At 44.7% G+C, this 21,164-nt stretch overlaps 1 protein-coding gene across 2 annotated transcripts in view; it reads right to left on the bottom strand.

The window, feature by feature from the left end:
• LOC147683309 (nuclear body protein SP140-like protein) overlaps window positions 1–21,164 on the bottom strand; it is a 768,218-nt gene that overhangs the window by 224,620 nt on the left and 522,434 nt on the right. For both annotated transcript variants that reach the window (XM_086943760.1, XM_086943761.1), the window contains exon 13: window positions 576–694. In XM_086943760.1, coding sequence (XP_086799886.1) covers window positions 576–694 — 119 coding nt within the window. The remainder of the gene's footprint in view (window positions 1–575; window positions 695–21,164) is intronic.

Raw genomic sequence — 21,164 nt, 5'->3', positions numbered from 1 at the left:
AGAGTCGTCAGCTGGGTGGCTTTAATTCGGAAACGTTAGAGCCCCTGATGTACCTCAGCCACCTTTTTATGCTAAGTGGAACTGTCTTAAAATCAACGTTTAACCGTTTAACGCTTACGGAAAGTAGTGACACCGTAATTGTTTGGTTCAAAGGGAATGATGCACAATTAATTTGCTGCTTCATTAAATCTGTGGAATATGTTCTGAAATCAATTCAGTCATGAAGTTCTTTATAAGGGTTTTTGTGCAAGCCTGATTTTTTACTGGTTCTTTTGCTATTACACCATTACCATATGTTCTAGCTACGTAATTAACTTTTAAATGGCTTCTCTTTCTGGACAGCAACATGCATTTTGATAGTCTTTGTGAGCTACGTATCAAAAATGGATTCCATTTATTTCACCTCTTTTATTTATTTTTATTAATGTTTTGCAATGGTTCACTAACTATAGAGTTAAGCTGAATACTGAGTCATTGGAATAGAGAGACAAAAACACCAAAAGAGCCCTGAAAAGGGGAATTAAGAGCTCAGAGACGTGAGCACAAGGAGAGAGAGAGAAATACAATGTTCTCACCTGGGATCAGACGGCGGTTTAGGAATATGGCAATTGTCATGAAAAGCTCTTGGACACCCATCGCAACAGGTGAGTTCCCCTCCATCTTCACACACAGCACACTCATCATCATTGGTCTCCTGTTGGAATGGAACATTGTTTCACATTAGCAAAATAATGGATTTACCAGTAAATTCAACTTTTCTGTAATCAAAGGTAATGGATAGACTCATCAAGAGAGGGTTTGTTGGATCCTGTGCATGCAGATCTTAAAGGTGCAATGAAAGACAAATGTGAGGACAATGGATTGCACAATTACCGTAATGCAGAACCTATAAGACTACCAGATTGCAATCAAGTCGGAAGCTGATCTGTCTAATACGCTTCACCAAGATAGTGTTCATCCCTTTAGACACATTTTAACTTCATCACTGTACAGACGCAGAATGGCTTTTAAAAAGTTTAATGCATAAAACTCTAGTACCAATAAAAGCATAGCAGAGCGTCAAGCTTAAGCTAACAACTTTTCTCTTCCAGGATTCCATATTACATCACCATGGCCTCTACTGATGCAGTAACCCCCAAAAGCCTGGGGCCACAGAATCAATCTCCCTACGAATAGAATCAGGATGGCGGAGGTCACTTATCCCCCTTGCATCTGACTCATTAAGATGTCCGCCACTATGACCCCCCCCCCCCAATAAGTTGTGTTTGTTGCTCCCATGGAGAAAGAGGTGATGTTACATACACATCACCAGTTAGATCCTACCCCCCACCCAGGGCACCATGTCTCCACCAACAGCTTCACTTACACTTGGCAGAGACACATGACGTCTGGTTGGGCATTCTTACTCCCACCCCTCATCCTCTCACTGCCACTACAACCCATCGCACATGGTAAAGTTCCTTAGCTTCAATATTCTCGGACCAAAGGCACCTACTGAAAGAATAGTACCTAATTATAGACCCTGACTGCGACATATATTTACTGCAGGGGACACACTTCCTGAAGAAGGACTGCGCGAGGATGAAGTCTTTCTGGTTTGATAGGCAATTTTTTATCTGGGCCAGGTAAACAAGCAGAAGTGCCAATCCTGTTGGCCCCTAAAATTCAAGGACATGTCCAGAAGACCCAAGCGGAGAAGACTGGAAGACCACTTTCTCTACAAATATCGTTACCCGACAACACATTAATTCTTGCCACACTACACAATCGCCCTTGCCACGCTATATGCACCCAATGACGGTCAGAGGTAATTTATTCTGAATGCTCAGGGCCTGGTCACCTACTTCCTCTCCTGATACAGATATAATGATAGGGGTGAGACATTAACCTTGTCCCTGATGCCACACTGGACAGATTGACTCAGAGAGTAGGACAAACAAGCGCATTCTCTCAGTAAGGCCTACGCTGGCTGCACAAGGTGGTTCTCTCTGATGCATAGAGGCTACAGCATACAGCTGCTAGGGACTATACATTTTTTTTGCATCACACCAGACATATGCCCGATAAGGCTGCTATCTCCCTTCTCTTCGTATCTTGATGGCGATCACACAGCCGGAGGTGGGCATTATGACTCTCTCAGACCATTCCCCCATCACATTCACATTCTATATTTGGAGACGCACTTCATCACACAGACCCTAGTGACTTAACCCCTTCGCTGCGGGGTGTTTTCCCCCGCTGTGCGGGGGGGGGGGGCGCGTAGCGCCCCCATGCTGGTGACGAGCTGAGCTCGTCATGAGGCACAGCAGAGCTGCCCTCATGATGAGCTGAGCTCGTCACGGCCGCACCCGTTTTTAGAACATTCAGCACAGCGGGGTAATTACCCCCGAGTGTGAACTTTCCAACGGCCGTGGCGAGCTCAGCTCGTCATGAGTACAGCTCAACTGTATTCCATGACGAGCTGAGCTTGTCACCAGCATGGATGAGGTTAACAACACTCTCCTGACATATGACTCTACTCTTCAAGAAGTCCAGGAGGGGATCCATAATTTTGGAAGATAAACAACACCCGAACACCCCCATCTCCTGGTTTCGAAAACTCTTGATGGCAGTCAGTAGAGGGACCTTCATAGCCATTTGAACATGATTGAATGAAATCAGAAAGGCCAAACGCCTCTTCCTGGAGGAACAAGTACAAACTCTTGAGACCACTCATAAACAGTCTGGATCCCACAGAGTACGTAGTCAGTTGACACTAGCTCGCAAGCAACATAATGCCTTAGATACTGACAGAGTGGAATATGCCCTTCACCGCTAAAAACAGAAATACTATGCTAGAGGGAATAAAGCCTGTTGATCCCTAGATAATAAACTCTGGGCTCACATTCATATAAGTAGGATCTCTGGGATCCACTTACAGAAAGGGTGTGTGGTGCACAAGGATGAAGAGATCACTTGGCATTGAGCGTTTTTACCCTGATCTTTACACTGCAGACAAAGTGAACCCAGATGACACGGATGCCTATCTCGCTACTGTCCATATAACACCTCCCGACACCTGAGGTGCAATCCCTGGAAGTAGAAATTTGCCAAGAGGAAGCCATCTCAGCCAGTACCTGATTACAACCAGGCAGGATGGCTTCTGCCCAAGCTTTTACAAAGCATTTGCCACCCAGCTGGCCCCACAAGTTACTCACCATTAGAATTCCTTCAGGGACCTAGATGCCCTCCTTGACTCCATGTGGAAGGCAGTGATCACAGATATTCCCAAACTTCGGAAGGACCCAACCAAATGCTCCTCTTACCACCACATCTCCCTCTTAAATGTTGATGCTAAATGTTTTACAGGCATCATTGTGGAGCACCTCAATCCTCTTACGCTAGGCCTTGTAGACCCAGACCAAGTGGGATCTATACTGGAGCGGGCAGTGACAGCAATACCAAATGACTGCTATACCTTATAGATAAAGCCCACCACTCTTGAACTCCAGTTCTCCTCAAGTCAATTGACGTTGAAAAGGCATTTGATCGTGTGCATTGGCCATTTGTGTGGCAGGTACTCGACAGGATAGGACTGGGCCCACCCTTCAAGAGATGAGTGACTTGTAGCTACAATACACTATAGCCGAGTGAGAGTTAATTGCCTAACCTCCCGTGCGTTCCCCATCACTAGTGGTATGTGCCAAGGCTGCCCTCTCTCCGCACTCCTGTTTGCCCTTTACATGGAGCTGCTGTCAGGCAGGATTTGAGGAAGTGTGCAGATCAGGGGCTTCACTTTAGGCCACCTAGAACACAAGATAGCATTATACACAGCTACTGTTAGACAGTTTTCTCTCTATAGCCGGCTTTAAAGTCAACATTCAGAAGTAAAAGGCCCATAACCTCACAATAGCACAACATGACAAACTCCTAGAGCATCAGTGTACATTTATGTGGGTGGACTTTGGGTCCACTAACTAGGACTTATAATCTATTCAACTCTGGGGAGATCAGTAGAGTGTAACTATACAGATCTCTTGGACACAGAACGCTCTGCACTACACAATGCTGCAGGAAAAATGACTCCTCGCTAAGATATTGTATCCTATGAAAATTCACTGCAACCACCTTCACGCTGCTCAACAAACTACAACATTTGATTGAAGCCTTTATCTGGGAATGTAAAAGACACACATTGCCCGTAAGAGAGCCTACTCATCACTAGCTGGATGGGGCCTTGGAATATACCATCTCACACATTATTATTTAGCAGCCCAACTGGGTCTACATAGTAGAATAGAACAGAGAGCCTGTGATGAAACATTGGTGCTTCATGGACCAAAGTATAGCTGGAATACACATTTGGAAACTTCTCTGGCTCCTAACACGGCATCAACCACTAAGAGTTTATATCTCAGCTGTCACACATGCCACAGTAGAAGCATGGGACAAAGTTAAGCTATCTAAGGGTGTATCGTCACACATTCCCCCTCACTCCAATCATAGGCAACCCAGAGTTCCCACCCACAGCAGTGGGACATGCTATTTGTAAGAGGCTAGGACACTTATTCGATCACAAAGCCCTTTTGGATTTCTCACAACTTCAAACAAACTATGGGCTACCGGCTGAAGAAATCGAATAGTTTCTTACCTGTCGGTGTAGTTTTGCAGCTTGAAGATCTTTCTGGATTTACTATGCTGTGCATATTCCGCCATCTTGTGGTTGGAGTCGGAAAGTGCTTTGTATTTTGTATTTTTTTTTGCTGTGGGAGGTTGCGAAACCTGATCCCTCTGGTGAGGCTACAACCCCCATCGTGTGTGTGCAGGCTCTCAGATTATTTTTTCCGCCAAGGAGATCGGAGGTGCCCCGAAGACTTCGGTGAAAAGACAGCAACAGATGCAGCAGGCAGAAGAGGCCCACCAGAAACTCCAAGGAGATAGGTGGTAATAACAGTGTTGCATGAAGGAGAAATCTTGAGCAAAGCACCTTGTTGGGCGCTGCTCACATTATTCCTCATGTACCAAGGCAAGTATAAATCCATTAAACACTGGGCCTCCAAGCCCCCCCCCCCTACCCGCACCTCTTGGGAGACAGAACCCTCACAAAATTCGAAAGTGGCTGATTACCAGGCAGTACAACAAAGGCCTTCTCTCCAAAATGTATGTCTTTCTTAATACATCTTTTATTTAGCGGCCTGTTTAAGGTTTCCTTCACATGTCATGAGAAAGACAGGATTTGTTATATGGTAGTTTGAACATTCAAGGGAGCATGGGCATACCACTCCCAGGGATGTCTTTCTCATTTGTTATATTTAATACAGACACTCACATGGAGTAAACACAGAAAACCATAATTTACGAGCTGTTATACTGTTGTGTGCCACAGCGCGCATGTGAAACTGGTCCTGAAGAAAGCCACAGTGTCCCTATGGGCTTTTAGAAATTATGGCTCAAATATGTCAATTGAAACAGAGGATATGAGAACTCATTGCCTTCTCGGACCACATTCCCCACCACTTTAATCTTTGCCTAAGGTCACCACTATTAAACATACCTCATTGGCTGGTTACCTTGAGGCAATTTTAATTGACCTTTTCCTCACTTGAGAAACACCAAAAACAAACCCGCTCCGCTGCAATCAGGCATTGTAGCACACCCTTGAAGCACTAGGTAACTTGGGTGGGACCCCAATGATGAAGCATTCCACCAACTAGGTTAGTGAGTGAGGGGTCTTTTAAGAAAACCTAAAAATATTTTTTTCACACGGACGTGCTAAGGACATCTCAAGCAGGCAGACAAACAAAGTATGGTAAAGTGCTCTCTTCAGTTTGTTGAGTACATTAATTAGGGAAGGTGAGCAGGCTTGTTATCCTTCTTTCTTAATACATCCACAGACTCTGTAAAATCACCAGCCCAGTTGAGATGAGAGGGGCTGGAGCGCACATTTACATCTAAAGAATGGACCCACATGCTACACAGAGAGCACACCTCATTCCTGAGTGAAACAGGACAGGAGGAATTACTTAAGGTTACCCATTGCTGGAACTACACCCCTGTAAGAGTGGCCAAGTGGAGGACCGGCAACTTAGACACCTGCTGGCACTACTGTGGTCATGCAAGCACCCTGCCCATCTACTTTTGCACTGCTCCAAACTTAAAAGATATTGGAGGACTTACTCAAAGACATTAATGAGAAATTTTACTACGGACAGCACCAACCTGCCCAGTTATATTCTTTTAGGGCTGCAAACGCACAAACATATCCACTGCATTCCAATAAGGAAAAGGCCATAACAATGGCACTCTTCTAAATGGGCTCCGACTTTGTACCGGACTACACTAATTGGCAGCATACACTGTAGGATATTGTTGGGATGGAGAATATCACAGCCTCACTGGATGCTAAGTTGCCACAGTTTCACAAAATGTAGGGTGCATGAAACCAATTTCCAGCACAGAAATTTCCTCACCCCTGTGCACTTCCCTTCTTTTCTGTAAATCCCCTATCTTGAAGCTGCATTCTCGCCTCTCTTCTTCTGCGCTGTCCACTGTAAAACACCATAATCTATAGTGCTTCATTGATATGTAGGTGAGTTTGTGATATAGGTCACATACATATTTTGTGATGAATATTTCCGAAGACAAATATTTTGCATTCACTCACAGCTAACCCAAGTTGGATCAGATCGCCATACTGGACAATCCTCTATGATCCTAGGTATATCCACCCCATCTTGCTATGATGTACTACCAGAAATAAAGCAATTTATAGATATTTTCTTTGAATTGTACATATCTATATACCTTCATCACTCTTTGACTCATATCTTGTCATTTAACTTCTATCATATAATGGTTAAGATGCAAATGCTGTTTTTCTACCTTTGCATTTCATTTTACCACCTCTCCATCATTAAGTGTGCTGTGACTGTGGGATGTTGCTTTGTGAGTCATCTCTGGATCAAGTTATACCTCTTATCTCAGCTGGTTCCTTAACCACTCTGCTTTTAACTTCAGGCATGTAATTCAATGGAAGAGTAGTGTGTGACGGTAGAATTTGTTTTCTGTTTGACTTTTACATTGCTTAATGTTTTGACATTCCATTTTCATGGAACTGTTCTAAGAACAGTAAAACCCCTATATTATATATATAAGAAGACAATCTGTGAAAGTATGGTTAGCTAGTGGAGTTAATGAAGTTGCAAAAGGTGGATCCCAGCAGCTATCCACCTCTTTTTTCCTGTCCTGTAATGCAGCTAGTGTAGAGTTTAGTGGTATCTCTTGCCTTCCTACACTGTTTCAGGACATAAGCTCTCCTGTCTGCAGCTATATCGAAAAGTTGGACCAGCTGAGATACTGTCAGTATAAAGATGAATCAACTGAAGAACCTGCCAGTGACAGCTGGTGAAGGAGGGATGTATGACATTACAACGCATGCTTTTACCACGCATGCCTTTACATCGGAGGTTTTACAACGCATGCTGTTACAACGCATAGTGTTGAGCGGTGCTGGATAGTGAATAGTTTAATTTACTATTCCAACTCCAGTCCCCGTGGAAAGTAGGGAAGGTGTTGGATAGTAAATTAAATCTATTCCCTACCCTAGAGCGCCCCCCAGCGCAATGCGTTGTAATGGCATGCATTGTAAAAGTTGCGTCGTAAAGGCACTGCGTGGTAAAAGTTGCGTTGTAAAGGATGTTTCCCGTGAAGGAGCATTAACAACCAACATATCTAATTTTTGGATACACATCCCTGTTGACCCCTGACAAAACCAAAAATGATTGATTCATAGGAGTAATGTGCGCGGTAAGGTCTGTTTGTGGACTCCCATTTTTGCGGACAGAGGGACATTTTGTAATGAGTTTTCATTGTTTACATATATATGAAATAATTAGAACCAAGAAATCTTCATTAAGCATCCTGTATTGCTTCCAGGGTTAATTCAAAGGCTACAATAATGCAAAGCTTCTCAGAGCACTTTAATACTTAAGAGACAACTTGATATGTTAGCAACTGTCACAGTTTTAGCATTGTCCTAGTAGATGTGCATCATATTGTGCACCTTCTTATCAGCCCTTTATTCCTTACAGAAGTCATCCAGAAGCAAATTATCCTGATGTGTTTCTCCAGGACTTCTTCAAACTTTGGAAGCAGAGATATAGGCCTAAAGTTCCCTCGGCAAGCAGGGTAAAAAGTTTTTTTTTTTTAACAGTGGCTTGACCATCGTGTGCTTCCTATCTTGTGAAACTATGCCTGTAGAGATGGACAGACTTAGGGGTGATTACAAAGTCGTTAGGAAACAGTTTCGAACAAATTGATCCTGGAGTCATTTTGGAATGAATTAGGCCCTGCGAGTCCGGACAACCGATTATGATGGTTCCCAACATCGTTCTGTCAGACTCGCATTGACTTAAATGGGAGTCTGTGTTCCAAACGAGAACAAAGGCTCCCATCGAAAAAAGGGGTGGTTAGGGAAAACCTTGCACTCTGTGGCGGGCACCCCATGGTGCCTGCCAAATTGTGCATGGTTGGGAAAAGGGGTCCCTTGGGTACCCCCACGGGCCCCAAACGGATGCCTCGGGGTTAAGGGGGGCCAGGAACGGGCCCCCAAAGACAGATTCCGACAGCCGTTTTGTGTCAGGCAACCCGAATCGTAACGGCTGTCCGAATCGGTCATCATAATCACTCGTCCGGGAAAACGTGTCCATAGAGCTGTACTGTTGGTCTTGGGCCTTTTTGGCAGGATCACCCCTAGACTTTTTGCCTTTAGCCTCTGGCATGGTGGTAGTGATTTTAGGCCTCTGCACACCTTAGCACTGTGGCCCAGTGTAAAGTGCATGCGCACTCGGAGTGCGTGTGCTGAGAGTGGCTTGCCCTCCCATAGGAATGCATGGGGGATATGTGTGTCCATGGTAGTTCCTGATATGTGGGGAGTGCAGGGTCGAGTTTTGTACGTGCGAACTCATTAGGATAAATGCTGCACGATGGTGTGCGCAGATTTATTGTGTCTAGTGGAGAAGTGCCACTTTTAGAAGTTGGCATTTCTGTGTGCTGTGAGATGTGAATCGCCTGTGTGGCTTGTCAGTGACAGGGGCTGGCTGGTGTGGCTGGCTCCAGGAGCCAGGATGAGTCTTCCCGGTGGTGAATAGGGAGTTCTGCATGTAGATGGGAGGGAGGAGTTGCACCTGGGACCTGAATAGGGCTGTGCCTTCCCTCCACAATGCTGGCTCCACCCCCTGTGGTGTGTCTGATGTCCCTGGCCTGTCTTGTGAATAGAGAGGGGAGCTGAGCAAAACAAAGTGCTCCAGAACCAGTTGTATCTGGTTCTCCCCTTGCCTGCACTTTTGAGAACAAATAATTTAGCAGTATAAAAGGAGGGACTGTGACCCCATGAAAATGTTCTTGTTTTTGGACTTGAAACTACCAGGGACCTGCTCCTGCTGGGGCCTAGGGGAAGGCTAGCCTCCCTAAGCCCTGCCCTGCCTCTGGATGTTTGGAGGACTTCTTTTTCTGGGACCCTTTTGCTTTGTTGCTATTGTCAGGACCTTGGAAAGACTTTGGCCCTACTTTGACTTCAGGACCCTAGAAAGACTTTAGGAGTCCCTTTTGCACCCTGGGAGCACTGTGCTCATTCTCCTTGTTGGCCCCCTTTAAGAGGGAATCCCCAGCGTAGGGATTATATTTAGTTGCAGGTGCCCACCCTGCGTCTTTGCTTTTATTTAATAATTAATACGGGTGCCCACCCCTCTTATTTTAGTCCAACACGGGTGCCCATCTTGCCTCTACCTTTATTTTTTATCTCGAGGGAGCCTACCCCTCATTTGCCCCTAGAAAAGAAAATCACCGCTGCGGCACCGAAGAGCCGCTGACATCACTCTGGTGCTGCACTGTTATTGGCCTCAGCCATCAGGGACTCCTGCAGTGTCACCGGCGTGCAGCGAGAGGATTGGCCCATCCTTTAGGGCTTCCCCACGCTCTGAGGCGGAAGCGGAAGAGACCAGCAGAGCGCTTTGAAGCAGGGCTCCCATGCTGGAGGGGGAGCCCCGCGGTAGCGGCCAAAGTAGAGAAGCCCTGGGTCCCAGAAGGGGGCCCGGGTGAAGTTGGTGGCGAAGCCTGTCTGTGCGGGGCTCCCGTGGGAGGAGGAAAGCCCCGCAGGCCTACACCCAGCGCGAGGAGGAGCCCCCGCCACAGAAGTGCAGCCCGGTGAGTAACAGTGGCTGAGGGGGGGCTCCGTGAGAAGCTATTGGTAGTGCCTAAACGAGGCACTGTGTTAGCCCAGTCTAGAGCGGCTCCGCCTGCCAGAGGGCCGCTCCCACGAGTTTCCCCAGTATCTTAGAGCCTATGTGGCTCCCATGGTGGCTTATTTGCTTTCTGAGTCTAGATGGCACCATTGTTTGATGTCTGGCCCATAGGGGCAGATGATTATTCGCCCGCAATTGCTCCAGCCTCGGGGCATATTTCATTTTAAGAAGCGCTAGTATGCTCCACGTTCTTGGGGGAATAATTTGGTCTACAGAGCCCGGGTGGCTCCAAACACTAGCCTAACAATTTCTAAGAGCCTAGGCGGCTCCAACGTTTGGCAACATTTTTTCAGGAGCCAGAGTGCTCCAAGACACATGTTTGTTTTCCGAAGCTTAGAGGGCTCCCAAGTTTTGCACATTTTGTCCTGAGGGCCACTAAGAGCCCATGTCGCATTTTCTGCACTTCCCAGCTGCCCAGCAAGTAGTGGGCAGCTGCACCGTTTAGGTCTTTTTGCATTTTACGGGACATGTGTTAAGTCCAGGAGTGAGACGCGCTCCTTCACCTTACCTTGGCATGCCCAGCTGCACAGCACTCATTGCCAGCTGCTACGTTTAGGCCCTTCAGCTAAGACTACCAGCTGCCCAGCAAGTAGTGGGCAGTTGCCACGTTTAGATTTGCGCCAAGTGCGCCCCCATGACTGTCGCTGCCTTGGCAGCGCGCCCTGACTTTGGACAGAGGGCATTTGAGCCCCTTAGAGATGGCCAGTTGGACCAGGGGAATATAAGGTTTATAGGGCGCAAGGCCCTAGTGTGAGTTATATAGGTGCTAGGAAATGTGATGTTTATAGTATTTGTTATGCACCTTGATTTATGCTTATAGATGTGCTTTTAATGCTTATTAGCTTTTTACCTACTGTCTTATGTTTTATTTGATTCCTTACTGTAGTCTAGGTTTGATTTATTCCCCACTACAGGTTATGTTATTAAGTTTATTTCCTAATGCAGGTTATGTTTAGGAGATTATGGTTTACCCTAGTTTAGCTTATGAGGTTGGCGCAGAATAGAGTTTTCGCCTTAGGTGATACTGGGCCTGTTATGATTTATGTTACAGGTTGATGCTGAGTATTATGTCTGCCAGTGATTACTGGTTGTGTTCTGAGATTATGATATGTTCTGACTTTTACCAAGTGAGGTTTCTGACTGTGGCCCACGTGGCCCTGTCATGTGTAAATAATCCCCTGTAAATATTGCCCAGTGCCAGTTGGCACAGTGCATATTGTGTAATTACCATCTTATCAGGCAGATGCATCAAGCAAAATACCTCCCGGTAGCGATTCAGTAAAATAGGCCGATACCGACCGCAAAACCCCCAAATGCAATGCACCAACCCAAATCGGTAAATATTAAAGAATCGCTAAAATAATCCCCTCGGTAAATTACCGAATCGCTATCCAGCCAATCGGAAATAACGAAAACCAAAGCAGGCCCCGGAAATACCGAATCGCTAATAAAGAATCGCAACGGAATGCATCAAAAATCGCAAATACCGAAAATCTCAAAAATTGCTATTTAGCATGAGCAAAATAAGGGGAATCTCAAACTGGAGGTAAAGTTATTTGAATGAAGAAAAAAATAAAAATACATTTCTAACAGGTGCTGACAATCAATAACTCTTCAAAAATGCCCCTGGAAACCCTGTTAGTCAACCAAAATGGCTGCCCCCTACGTGCTTGCTCGGAGGAGGAGAATCAACGCCCAGGCCCAGCGAAGGAGGATGATCCAGTAAAGGGTCTTCAAGGTGCGCATCACATTGCTGGGGCAAACAGAGGAGCAGGTGTACGATAAGTACAGACTCAGCCCTGCCATGATCATGCGTTTAATAGCAGATCTGGCACCACAACTGCAGCACCAGACCCGTAGGACCCACGCATTACCAGCCCATGTCCAGGTCCTATGCAGCCTGCACCTGCTGGCGTCTGGAAGCTTCCAGGGGGTCATTGCAGAAGCCGGAGGCGTGTCACCAAGCGCACTATCACGCTTCTTCCACAGGTTCCTGGATGCCATGCTAGCATCGATACGTCGCCACATCACCTACCCCACAACCCACCAGCAGTTGAACCGCACCAAGCGTGAGTTCTACCGGTAAACATCGTTTACCACGATGTTTTAACAACGCGGTACCTTTAGCACGCATCCCTTACAACGCAAGTCGTTACCGCGACTTGCGCTTGAGGGCGCTAAAGGTTTACAAATAGTATATTTACTATCCCAACACCTTCCCTAGGGTCCACGGGGACTGGTGTTAGAATAGTAAATTATACTATTCGAAATCCGCACCCCCAACGCAAGTCGTGGTAACGACTTGCGTTGTAAGGGATGCGTGGTAAAGGGATGCGTTGTGACGGTATGCTTTGTACCGTCACACATCCGTTCTACCAGGTGGCACAATTCCCCCATGTGATAGGGTGTGTCGACTGCACCCATGTCCCATCTATCCTCCCTCAGCCACCGAATACATCTTCCGCAACCGGAAGTCATACCATTTCATTAATGTGCAGGTTGTGTGCAATGCCAAGCACATCATAACGGGCCTCGTAGCCCAATTCCCAGGGAGCACACACAACGCATACATCTTCCGTCACAGTGGCATCCACAGTCGCCTGATCAACGGTGAATTTGGAGTAGGACACCTACTAGGCACGTATTGATGCAACATCATTAAATCCATCCCCACATGTACCATTGCATTCATGCAGCTGACCATTCTCTCCCCATCATGCAGGTGACAGCGCTTACGCCTTGCGAGAGTATCTACTCACTCCCTACCTCAACCCAGCAACACCACAAGAGCAGCGCTACAACAGAGCACACATCAGCACAAGGAATGTGGTGGAGCGCACATTCGGCATCCTCAAGAGTCGCTTCAGAATATTGCACAAGACAGGAGGTGCCTTGCAGTACGACCCAGTGACCTGCTGCCAGATCACAGCTGTCTGTGCCATCCTGCATAACATTGCAACAAGAAGGGGGATACCCATAGAGGTGTACGGTGAAGACGAGCTACGTGCACAGCAACCCCCCTCCCAACACCGACAGGCACATGTGCCCAACACAGCAGAAGGGCAAAGGAGGCGGACATACATCACACGGCATCACTTCTGAGACAGGTAAGAAAGAGCCATGACAAGATGATATGCATTGCAAGGGTTTAATGCCCATTAACACCTGATTGATGCTGATTAAAGTAACAGAAACATGATGCAGCTTGAATTAAATCAAAAGGGAAAATGTCCATTGACAACACGGGTGCTGCATGTGGCACTAACGTTGTCCCATGGTTACCTCACCATGGCCAGGGAGCCATTGCATCATGGCTATTTACGTTTGCCACGGACACCCAGCCTCCTGCCCGTGACTCCTCAACATCTCCTTGCTGACTTTCAGTGGCTGGTACGCAGCGTGCGCTGTGCCTCCTCCCGCTTGTCTCAGGCATGGTGACGCTGCTCACACTTGAGGCTGCCTCACTCACCTCATCCCCTCCCACACTGCTGATACTGGCAGTTCCAGACTGCAGATGCTCCACTGCAGTGGTCACTCTATTGAGGCTCCTTGCCACATCCCCACAATAATGGCCCAAGTCTACCTGCAGGGACACCGATCGGCGGGCTAGCACAGCTGTGCTGTTGCACAGCTTCTTGATGGCCTTAATTGTGGCATTGGTACTGAGCGAGTACTGCTTTTGTCTCCGGCGCTCACTCTGTTGGCCTGCGACAACAGCACGTGTCAGTTCCTGTAGGCATACCTTAATGTCATTGTTGCCCTCTACAACGGTTGTGGTCAGCTCTCGCACAGTGTCAGTCATGGATGCAAATCTGTTGGACATTCTTGTCATGCTCATGTTCATTGCACACATGTGTCTCCCCTGCAGGCGCTGAACACGCAGCATCCGGGTCTCGACGACTCCATACACATCTGCAAGATCAACTGTTGTCGCTGCAGCCCTACCCAGGGATCGGGGCCGCTGTCTAGCTCGCAGATGTGCTGCTGTACGGGCGGCTGGGGTGTTGACAGCCTGCTGCTGTACATTTGTGGCTACTGTCCTCTGCTCCGTCTCCATCTCCTGCAGGGAGGGGACATTTGTCCTGCGGCTATGTGTGGTTGACAGGACTGGTATAGGTGGAGGTGGTGTTGGTGTTCTTGTCCGCGGTGGTGGTGGCGGTGGCGGTTGTGTTGGTGTTCTTGTCCGCGGTGGTGGTGGTATTGGTGTTCTTGTCCGCGGTGGTGGTGGTGATGTTTGCGGTGGTGGTGAAGGGGAAGGACTGCCTCCATGTTCCAGCGTGTTCTCCGCATCGGTCACCACTGGGGTCTCACAGATGACTAGGCGGCCGCTGTCATCTGATTCCATGGGGGAGGCATCTGTGTGTGAAACAGAGCATTGTTATGAATTTGTGGATATTGTTATTTTTTGCTTTTGTCATCTACATAAAGGACATATAGGGAGTGACATTTGGCTCTTTGCTGCTGTTTTCATATCATACACCTCAGGGGTCAGACATGCACTCTTTCATGTTATGACTATGACTCCCATGATGCAACACTCTGTTGAGGGATTGTGCTTTAGGCACGGCTACTTGTGCACTGTGTTTGGCATGGGGAAATGGGCAGGGGTTGACAAGACGCTGCGTATCTGCGCTGGCATGCATCTTACCTTGTCCACCTTCCGCAGCACCCGAGGTGTCCAGTTGGGTGACCCCCACAACAGCTTCCGGTTCGATTGTCGACTCCACAAGGTCCTCGAGGGCTGTCTTCGCTGCCACATTGGAGGACCCACCCCCTGTGCCAGCCGCATCCTTCACCCTTTCCGCAATCCTCTCCTTAGCTGTTATGAGGAGGTCGTACCACCGTTTTTTAAGGTCCTCGATGCTGCGGTGGGTGACTCCGACAGCATTCACGCTGTCCTTGATGCGCAGCCACATCCTCCACTTCTCCGCCTCTGGCACCTTCAGGGAGAGCTTGCCAAACAGCCTTTGATGCCTGCTGCTGAAACTCTCTATTAGAATCTCAAGTTCCTTGTCAGAGAACTTTCGTTTTCTCTTCCAGGGGGTGTCCTTTCCCTTGGGTGCTTCTTTCTCCATAATGCACTGCTGTGCAGGTCCTGGTCACTGCTGGCTATGTATTGCTCCTCTGCTCCTGTGCTCTGCCTCCTTCTCTGAGCTCCTCAGGGCACTGAGTGAAGCATGGGCTGTGCTACTTCCAGGTTGTGATGTCATCAGCCTGCTTCCGATGCGCCGCGTCTTTTTGCGATTTCACTAATACCGAAATCGCAAATACCGATTCGGTATTTGCTAATTCGGTATTTGCTAATCTTTATTTTGGTGTCCGCAGCCGTGTTTACGGGATTTTTACCGATTTTTACCGATTCGGTAATATTTAGCAAATTTATTGATGCATAGCGGTTTGCATGTCCTTATTAGCGATTCCTTATTTTTCGCTATTAAGGACTTGGAATACCGATTTTTGATGCATCTGCCAGTATGTGTTTTATGATAATACAAAGGCTATCTTTATATATAACTGTGTGTGGAGTTCCTTTTGTGGTGTGCCTAGTATGTTGTTAGTGTGTGTGTTGTGCAAATGCATTACACATCGCCACCGGGATAAGTCTGACTGCTCGTGCCAAGCTACCAAGGGGGTGAGCAGGGGTTATCTTTGGCCTGTAACTCCCTTTCCCTGACTAGAATGGTGGTCTCTGCCTGGCTTTGGCGCAAGCCTTAGCCATCCAGAGATTCCCATTTCTAACATGTACGAATCGGCTCTGAAAGACTCGGGCTGTCCGAATGCCTTTCGGAACAGATTCGGACTGCTCATACAGTTTCCGGGCATCGTATTGGGTTGTTGGGAAATGCGTACTATTCGTTCGGAAACAAGGGTTCCGAATCGGATTCTGCAAAACTGAATCCCATTCGGAGCCTTTCTGAATGACATCGCAATCAGCAACTTAATAGTTTCCGAATTATAGGGAGAATTTCTCAGCTCCCAAGTGAAAGAATGTGGGGAGGGGCAGGGTCGAGAGGGAAGCCCGATGTCAATAGAGACCAATGTATGCGTTACATAGTAGAAAAAACTTTCCATGGTTATTCTTGCATATTACATCACTAATCATTGGGAAAATGTATTAAAATGGCTTTGAGAATTACTATAAAATCAGCCACCTAAACTCTCTCAATGGGAGAGAAGCACTAACAATGTGCAGTGTCCTTGTGGGTTCATAGCTGCTTAAATTCTGCTTTCAGATATGCAACAAATGTGACGCACCTCTCACAGTGGCAGACCATTCTATGCTAATGATTATGGGCCAGGATTTAGTAAGAAGGGTATTCGGATAAAAAAATGCTTTCTATTTTATATTATTCACTCTTTGTTCATGTGTGCAACACTGCTTTTAATATGTGTTGTCATATTTTTATATAGTCTACACTAGAACAGTTTCTAATAAAACACTATAAAGAACACACTCATATATTAGGCCTAGGCATGAAATTTCGCTGGGCTCGCTGAGTTTGCAGAGTTTTTACCACTCCGAGCAGCATGTGGAGTACCAGAAAACTCTGCAGAGCTGAGTTTTTTCCTCGTCGTGCTCACCAACGTTAAGCTGTTGAGCACAAGCTAGGAAAATCCCACTCCAAACCACCTCCCGGTGAGATTTCTCAATGCAGGGGGTGGCGAATGGTCGCTACCTCTCACGTTAGAAACCTTCCGTTCGTGTTGAGGAAATTACCGCCCGAGTAAAACATCTAAACGGTATACAGTCATAATATCGAGTAAAAAATATTGAATGGGCAAAATATTGAGTTAAAAATATAGAATGGGCAAAATATCGAATGGACAGAATATAGACTACAAAAATATCGAATAGAATAGCAGTAATATCGAATCCAAAATATAGAATGGACAAAATATCGAATGGACAGAATATAGACAACAAAAATATCTATGGACAGAATATAGACAACAAAAATATCGAATTTTAGGTAAGTAAGTTAATATTTATTTTTTAATAATATGAAAGTGTTTTTTATGTTAGTATATGTGTTAAAAGTGTATTTCTATTGTATAATTTATTTTAATTAATTAATTTTATGGTATTTGATTTTTGGGTGATATAGTTCTGGAGCGGTTTGTGGGTTTATAGGGGAATAGGGTGGGAAGTAATTTAAATATAATTAATTAAATATTTTAATTTATTTATTGGTATTTATTTTGAATTAATTGTTAATTAATTTTTAATTGGTAATTAATTAAAATATAATTGGTAATTAATTTTGATTAATTGATAATTTTGTTAATTGTATTTATTTATTTTCTGTAGCGGGTTGTGGGTTTATAGGGGAATAGGGTGGGAAGTAATTTAATTATAATTAATTAAATATTTTAATTTATCGGTATTTATTTTGAATTAATTGTTAATTAATTTTTAATTGGTAATTAATCAAAATATAATTGGTAATTAATTTCTATTAATTGATTAATTGATAATTATGTTCATTTTATTAATTTATTTTCTGTAGCTGGTTGTGGGTTTATAGGGGAATTTGGTGGAAAGTAATTTACTTGTAACTAATAAAAAAAAAATTAATTGGTATTTGTTTTGAATTATTTGTTAATTCTTTTTCAATTGTTAATTAATTAGCTGTTATTGGTAATCAATTTGTATTAATAGGTAATTATATTTTAGTAATTAATTTTTGTAACTATTTTTAATTGATTAATCATTATGTTATATTAAGTTGGTAATTAATTTTAATTAATTTGTAATTGGTATTAATATTTAATTTATTTTTAATCATATATGAAGTACTTACTTTCCCTAGTGTTGCTCTCCTTGGAGTGGGATTAGTAATTTTTACCCATACGCTATCCAATCCTTTCTGTACTGTTGCACTCTCTGGAGTGGGAATAGTAATTTTTACCTTCTCCCTATCCAACGCTTTCCCTACTGTTGCACTCACTGGAGTGGGAATAGTAATTTTTCCCCCTACGCTATCTAACGTTCCTACTGTTGCACTCTTTGGAGTGGGAATAGTAATTTGTACACTCCTGATATCCAACGCTTTCCCTACTGTTGCCCTCTCTGGAGTGGGAATAGTAATTTTTACCCCTATGCTATCCAATGTTTTCCCTACTGTTGCACTCACTGGAGTGGGAATAGTAATTTTTACCGCTACGCTATCCAACGCTTTCCCTACTGTTGCACTCCCTGGAGTGGGAATAGTAATTTTCACCTTCCCGCTATCCAACGCTTTCCCTACTGTTGCACTCTCTGGAGTGGGAATAGTAATTTTTATCCCTACGCTATCCAACGCTTTCCCTACTGTTGCACTGTCTGGAGTGGGAATAGTAATTTTTACCCTCCCGCTATCCAACGCTTTCCCTACTGTTGCACTCACTGGAGTGGGAATAGTAATTTTTATCTCTACGCTATCCAACGCTTTCCCTAGTGTTGCACTCTTTGAAGTAGGAATAGTAATTTTTTCCTTCCTGCTATCCAACGCTTTCCGTACTGTTGCACTCCCTGGAGTGGGAATAGTAATTTTTACCCCTACGCTATCCAACCCTTACCCTACTGTTGCACTCCCTGGAGTGGGAATAGTAATTTTACCCCTACGCTATCCAACGCTTTCCTTACTGTTGTATTCTCTGGAGTGGGAATAGTAATTTTTACCCCTACGCTATTCAACGCTTTCCCTACAGTTGCACTCTCTGGAGTGGGAATAGTAATTTTTACCCTACCGCTTTCCAACGCTTTCCCTACTGCTGCACTCACTGGAGTGGGAATAGTAATTTTTACCCCTACGCTATCCAACGCTTTCCCTACTGTTGCACTATTTGGAGTGAGAATATTAATTTTTACACTACCGCTATCCAACGCTTTCCCTACTGTTGCCCTCCCTGGAGTCGAAATAGTAATTATTACCCCTACGCTATCCAACGCTTTCCCTACTGTTGCACTCCCTGGAGTGGGAATAGTAATTTTTACCTTCCCGCTATCCAACGCTTTACCCTACAGTTGCACTCACTGGAGTGGGAATAGCAATTTTTATCCCTACGCTATCCAATGCTTTCCCTACTGTTGCACTCTTTGGAGTGGGAATAGTAATTTTAACTTCCCGCTATCCAACGCTTTCCCTACTGTTGCACTTACTGGAGTGTGAATAGTTATTTTTACCCCTACGCTATCCAACGCTTTCTCTACTGTTACACTCAGTGGTGTGGTAATAGTAAATTTGACTGTCCTGCTAACTACTGTAAAAATATTGTATATTTTTTATATTATGTTTATATATATGTATTATTTAAAAATTAAATTGTATGTTTATTTATTTTTAACTTAAATTAATTATTTATTAATTTTTAGGTTATTTAAGTATTTTAAGTATGTTTAAGTTAATTATATTTAATATTTTATTATTTTTCAATTACTTTTAAGACATTTAAAAAAGTCGATATTTTGACTATCAATATTTTTTACAACAATATTTTTGATTCAATATTTTTGCACTTACCTGTTTGGAGATAGGAGTTCGATATTTTTGTATTCTATATTTTTAACTCGATATTTTGCTTCATCGATATTTATGTTAATCGATATTATGTCAGTGATCCATCTAAAACATCTACTTGAGTGACAGAAAGAAGCAAAGCTCTCTTGCGAGTGATGTCATTCGTGCTTAGTTTACAGCGCGGGACAAACACCTGGTGCTAAAAATCTGCACAAACGGCGCAACGTAACGCAGTCTACAGCTTGCGGAACTTCATGGAGTTCCGTGAACTCCGCCCAGGCCTGTCAAATGCCTGCGACTCTTACTGGCAATGTTATGTTCCTAATGTGAATTCCTTTAGGTAAATTGATTTGGCATTTCATCGGTCACAACCTGTCCCTTTTTCACACTCTAAATGATAAATTGGCATATTTGAACTTCCTCAGGGCCAATGGGAGTCTAAAGTGTGCTCAGGAATTACCTTGTCACATATCAAAACCAGATTATATCACTCGTACTACGATGTCACCCCTTAAATAGCGCCCTATAAAGATTTTAAAAAATCAAAATCGTAGTGCAGTGGGATAGAGGCAAAAAAGTGGAGGGACAAAAAATAGGTAATAACGGATGCATCAAACTAGATACCAAGATATTCGTTCATACCAAGCAGACATATAGACACACATGGGAAACATCCTTTACCAGGCAGTCTTAACAACAATCTGCCCTTACAAAGCAGTCACTACCCCGACTTCGATGTTAGCACGCATTCCTTACCACGCAAGTCGTTACAACGACTTGCTTTAGGGAAAGTGGTGTTGGACTGGTATTGGATATTCAGTCCAACACTTTCTCTACTGATACACCCACTGGAGTTGGAATAGTAATTTATACTATTCCAAAGTCCAGCCCTCCCCTAAGGCAAGTCGTTGTAATGCCTTGCGTGGTAAAGGAATGCTTGGTAACATCGCAGTCGTGTAGTGACTGCGTTGTAAAGGTATGGGTGGTAAATGCATGTGTGGTTCCCTTATGTATTCACTCACACATTTACATGATGATAGTAGTGGTGACATTATGTCACATGAATATTTACATATGACACTTGGGGCCAGATGTAACTCACCAAATACCGGTCGGTAACGGCCGATTTCATCCGTTACCGACCGGTATTTGGTTTGTGACATGTAGGGGGCCTGAAATGTACCGATTCGGTAAATTTACCGATTCGGTAAAATACCGAATCGGTAAATCTACATGTAGGTGGCACTGAAAACAGTGCCACAGGCCCTTTAGAATTTGTTATTTACCATCAAATACTATTTGATGGTAAAAAACGCATTCCTGTGTAAATGCACATCTGTGCATGTACACCTGTGCCATGTGGCACACCTACATTCCCTAAGGG

Source organism: Lissotriton vulgaris, chromosome 11 (genome assembly GCF_964263255.1).
Source record: "Lissotriton vulgaris chromosome 11, aLisVul1.2, whole genome shotgun sequence".
NCBI lineage: Eukaryota > Metazoa > Chordata > Amphibia > Caudata > Salamandridae > Lissotriton > Lissotriton vulgaris.
Note: the sequence above shows the minus strand (reverse complement) of the source record. Positions and strands in the feature narration are given on the sequence as shown.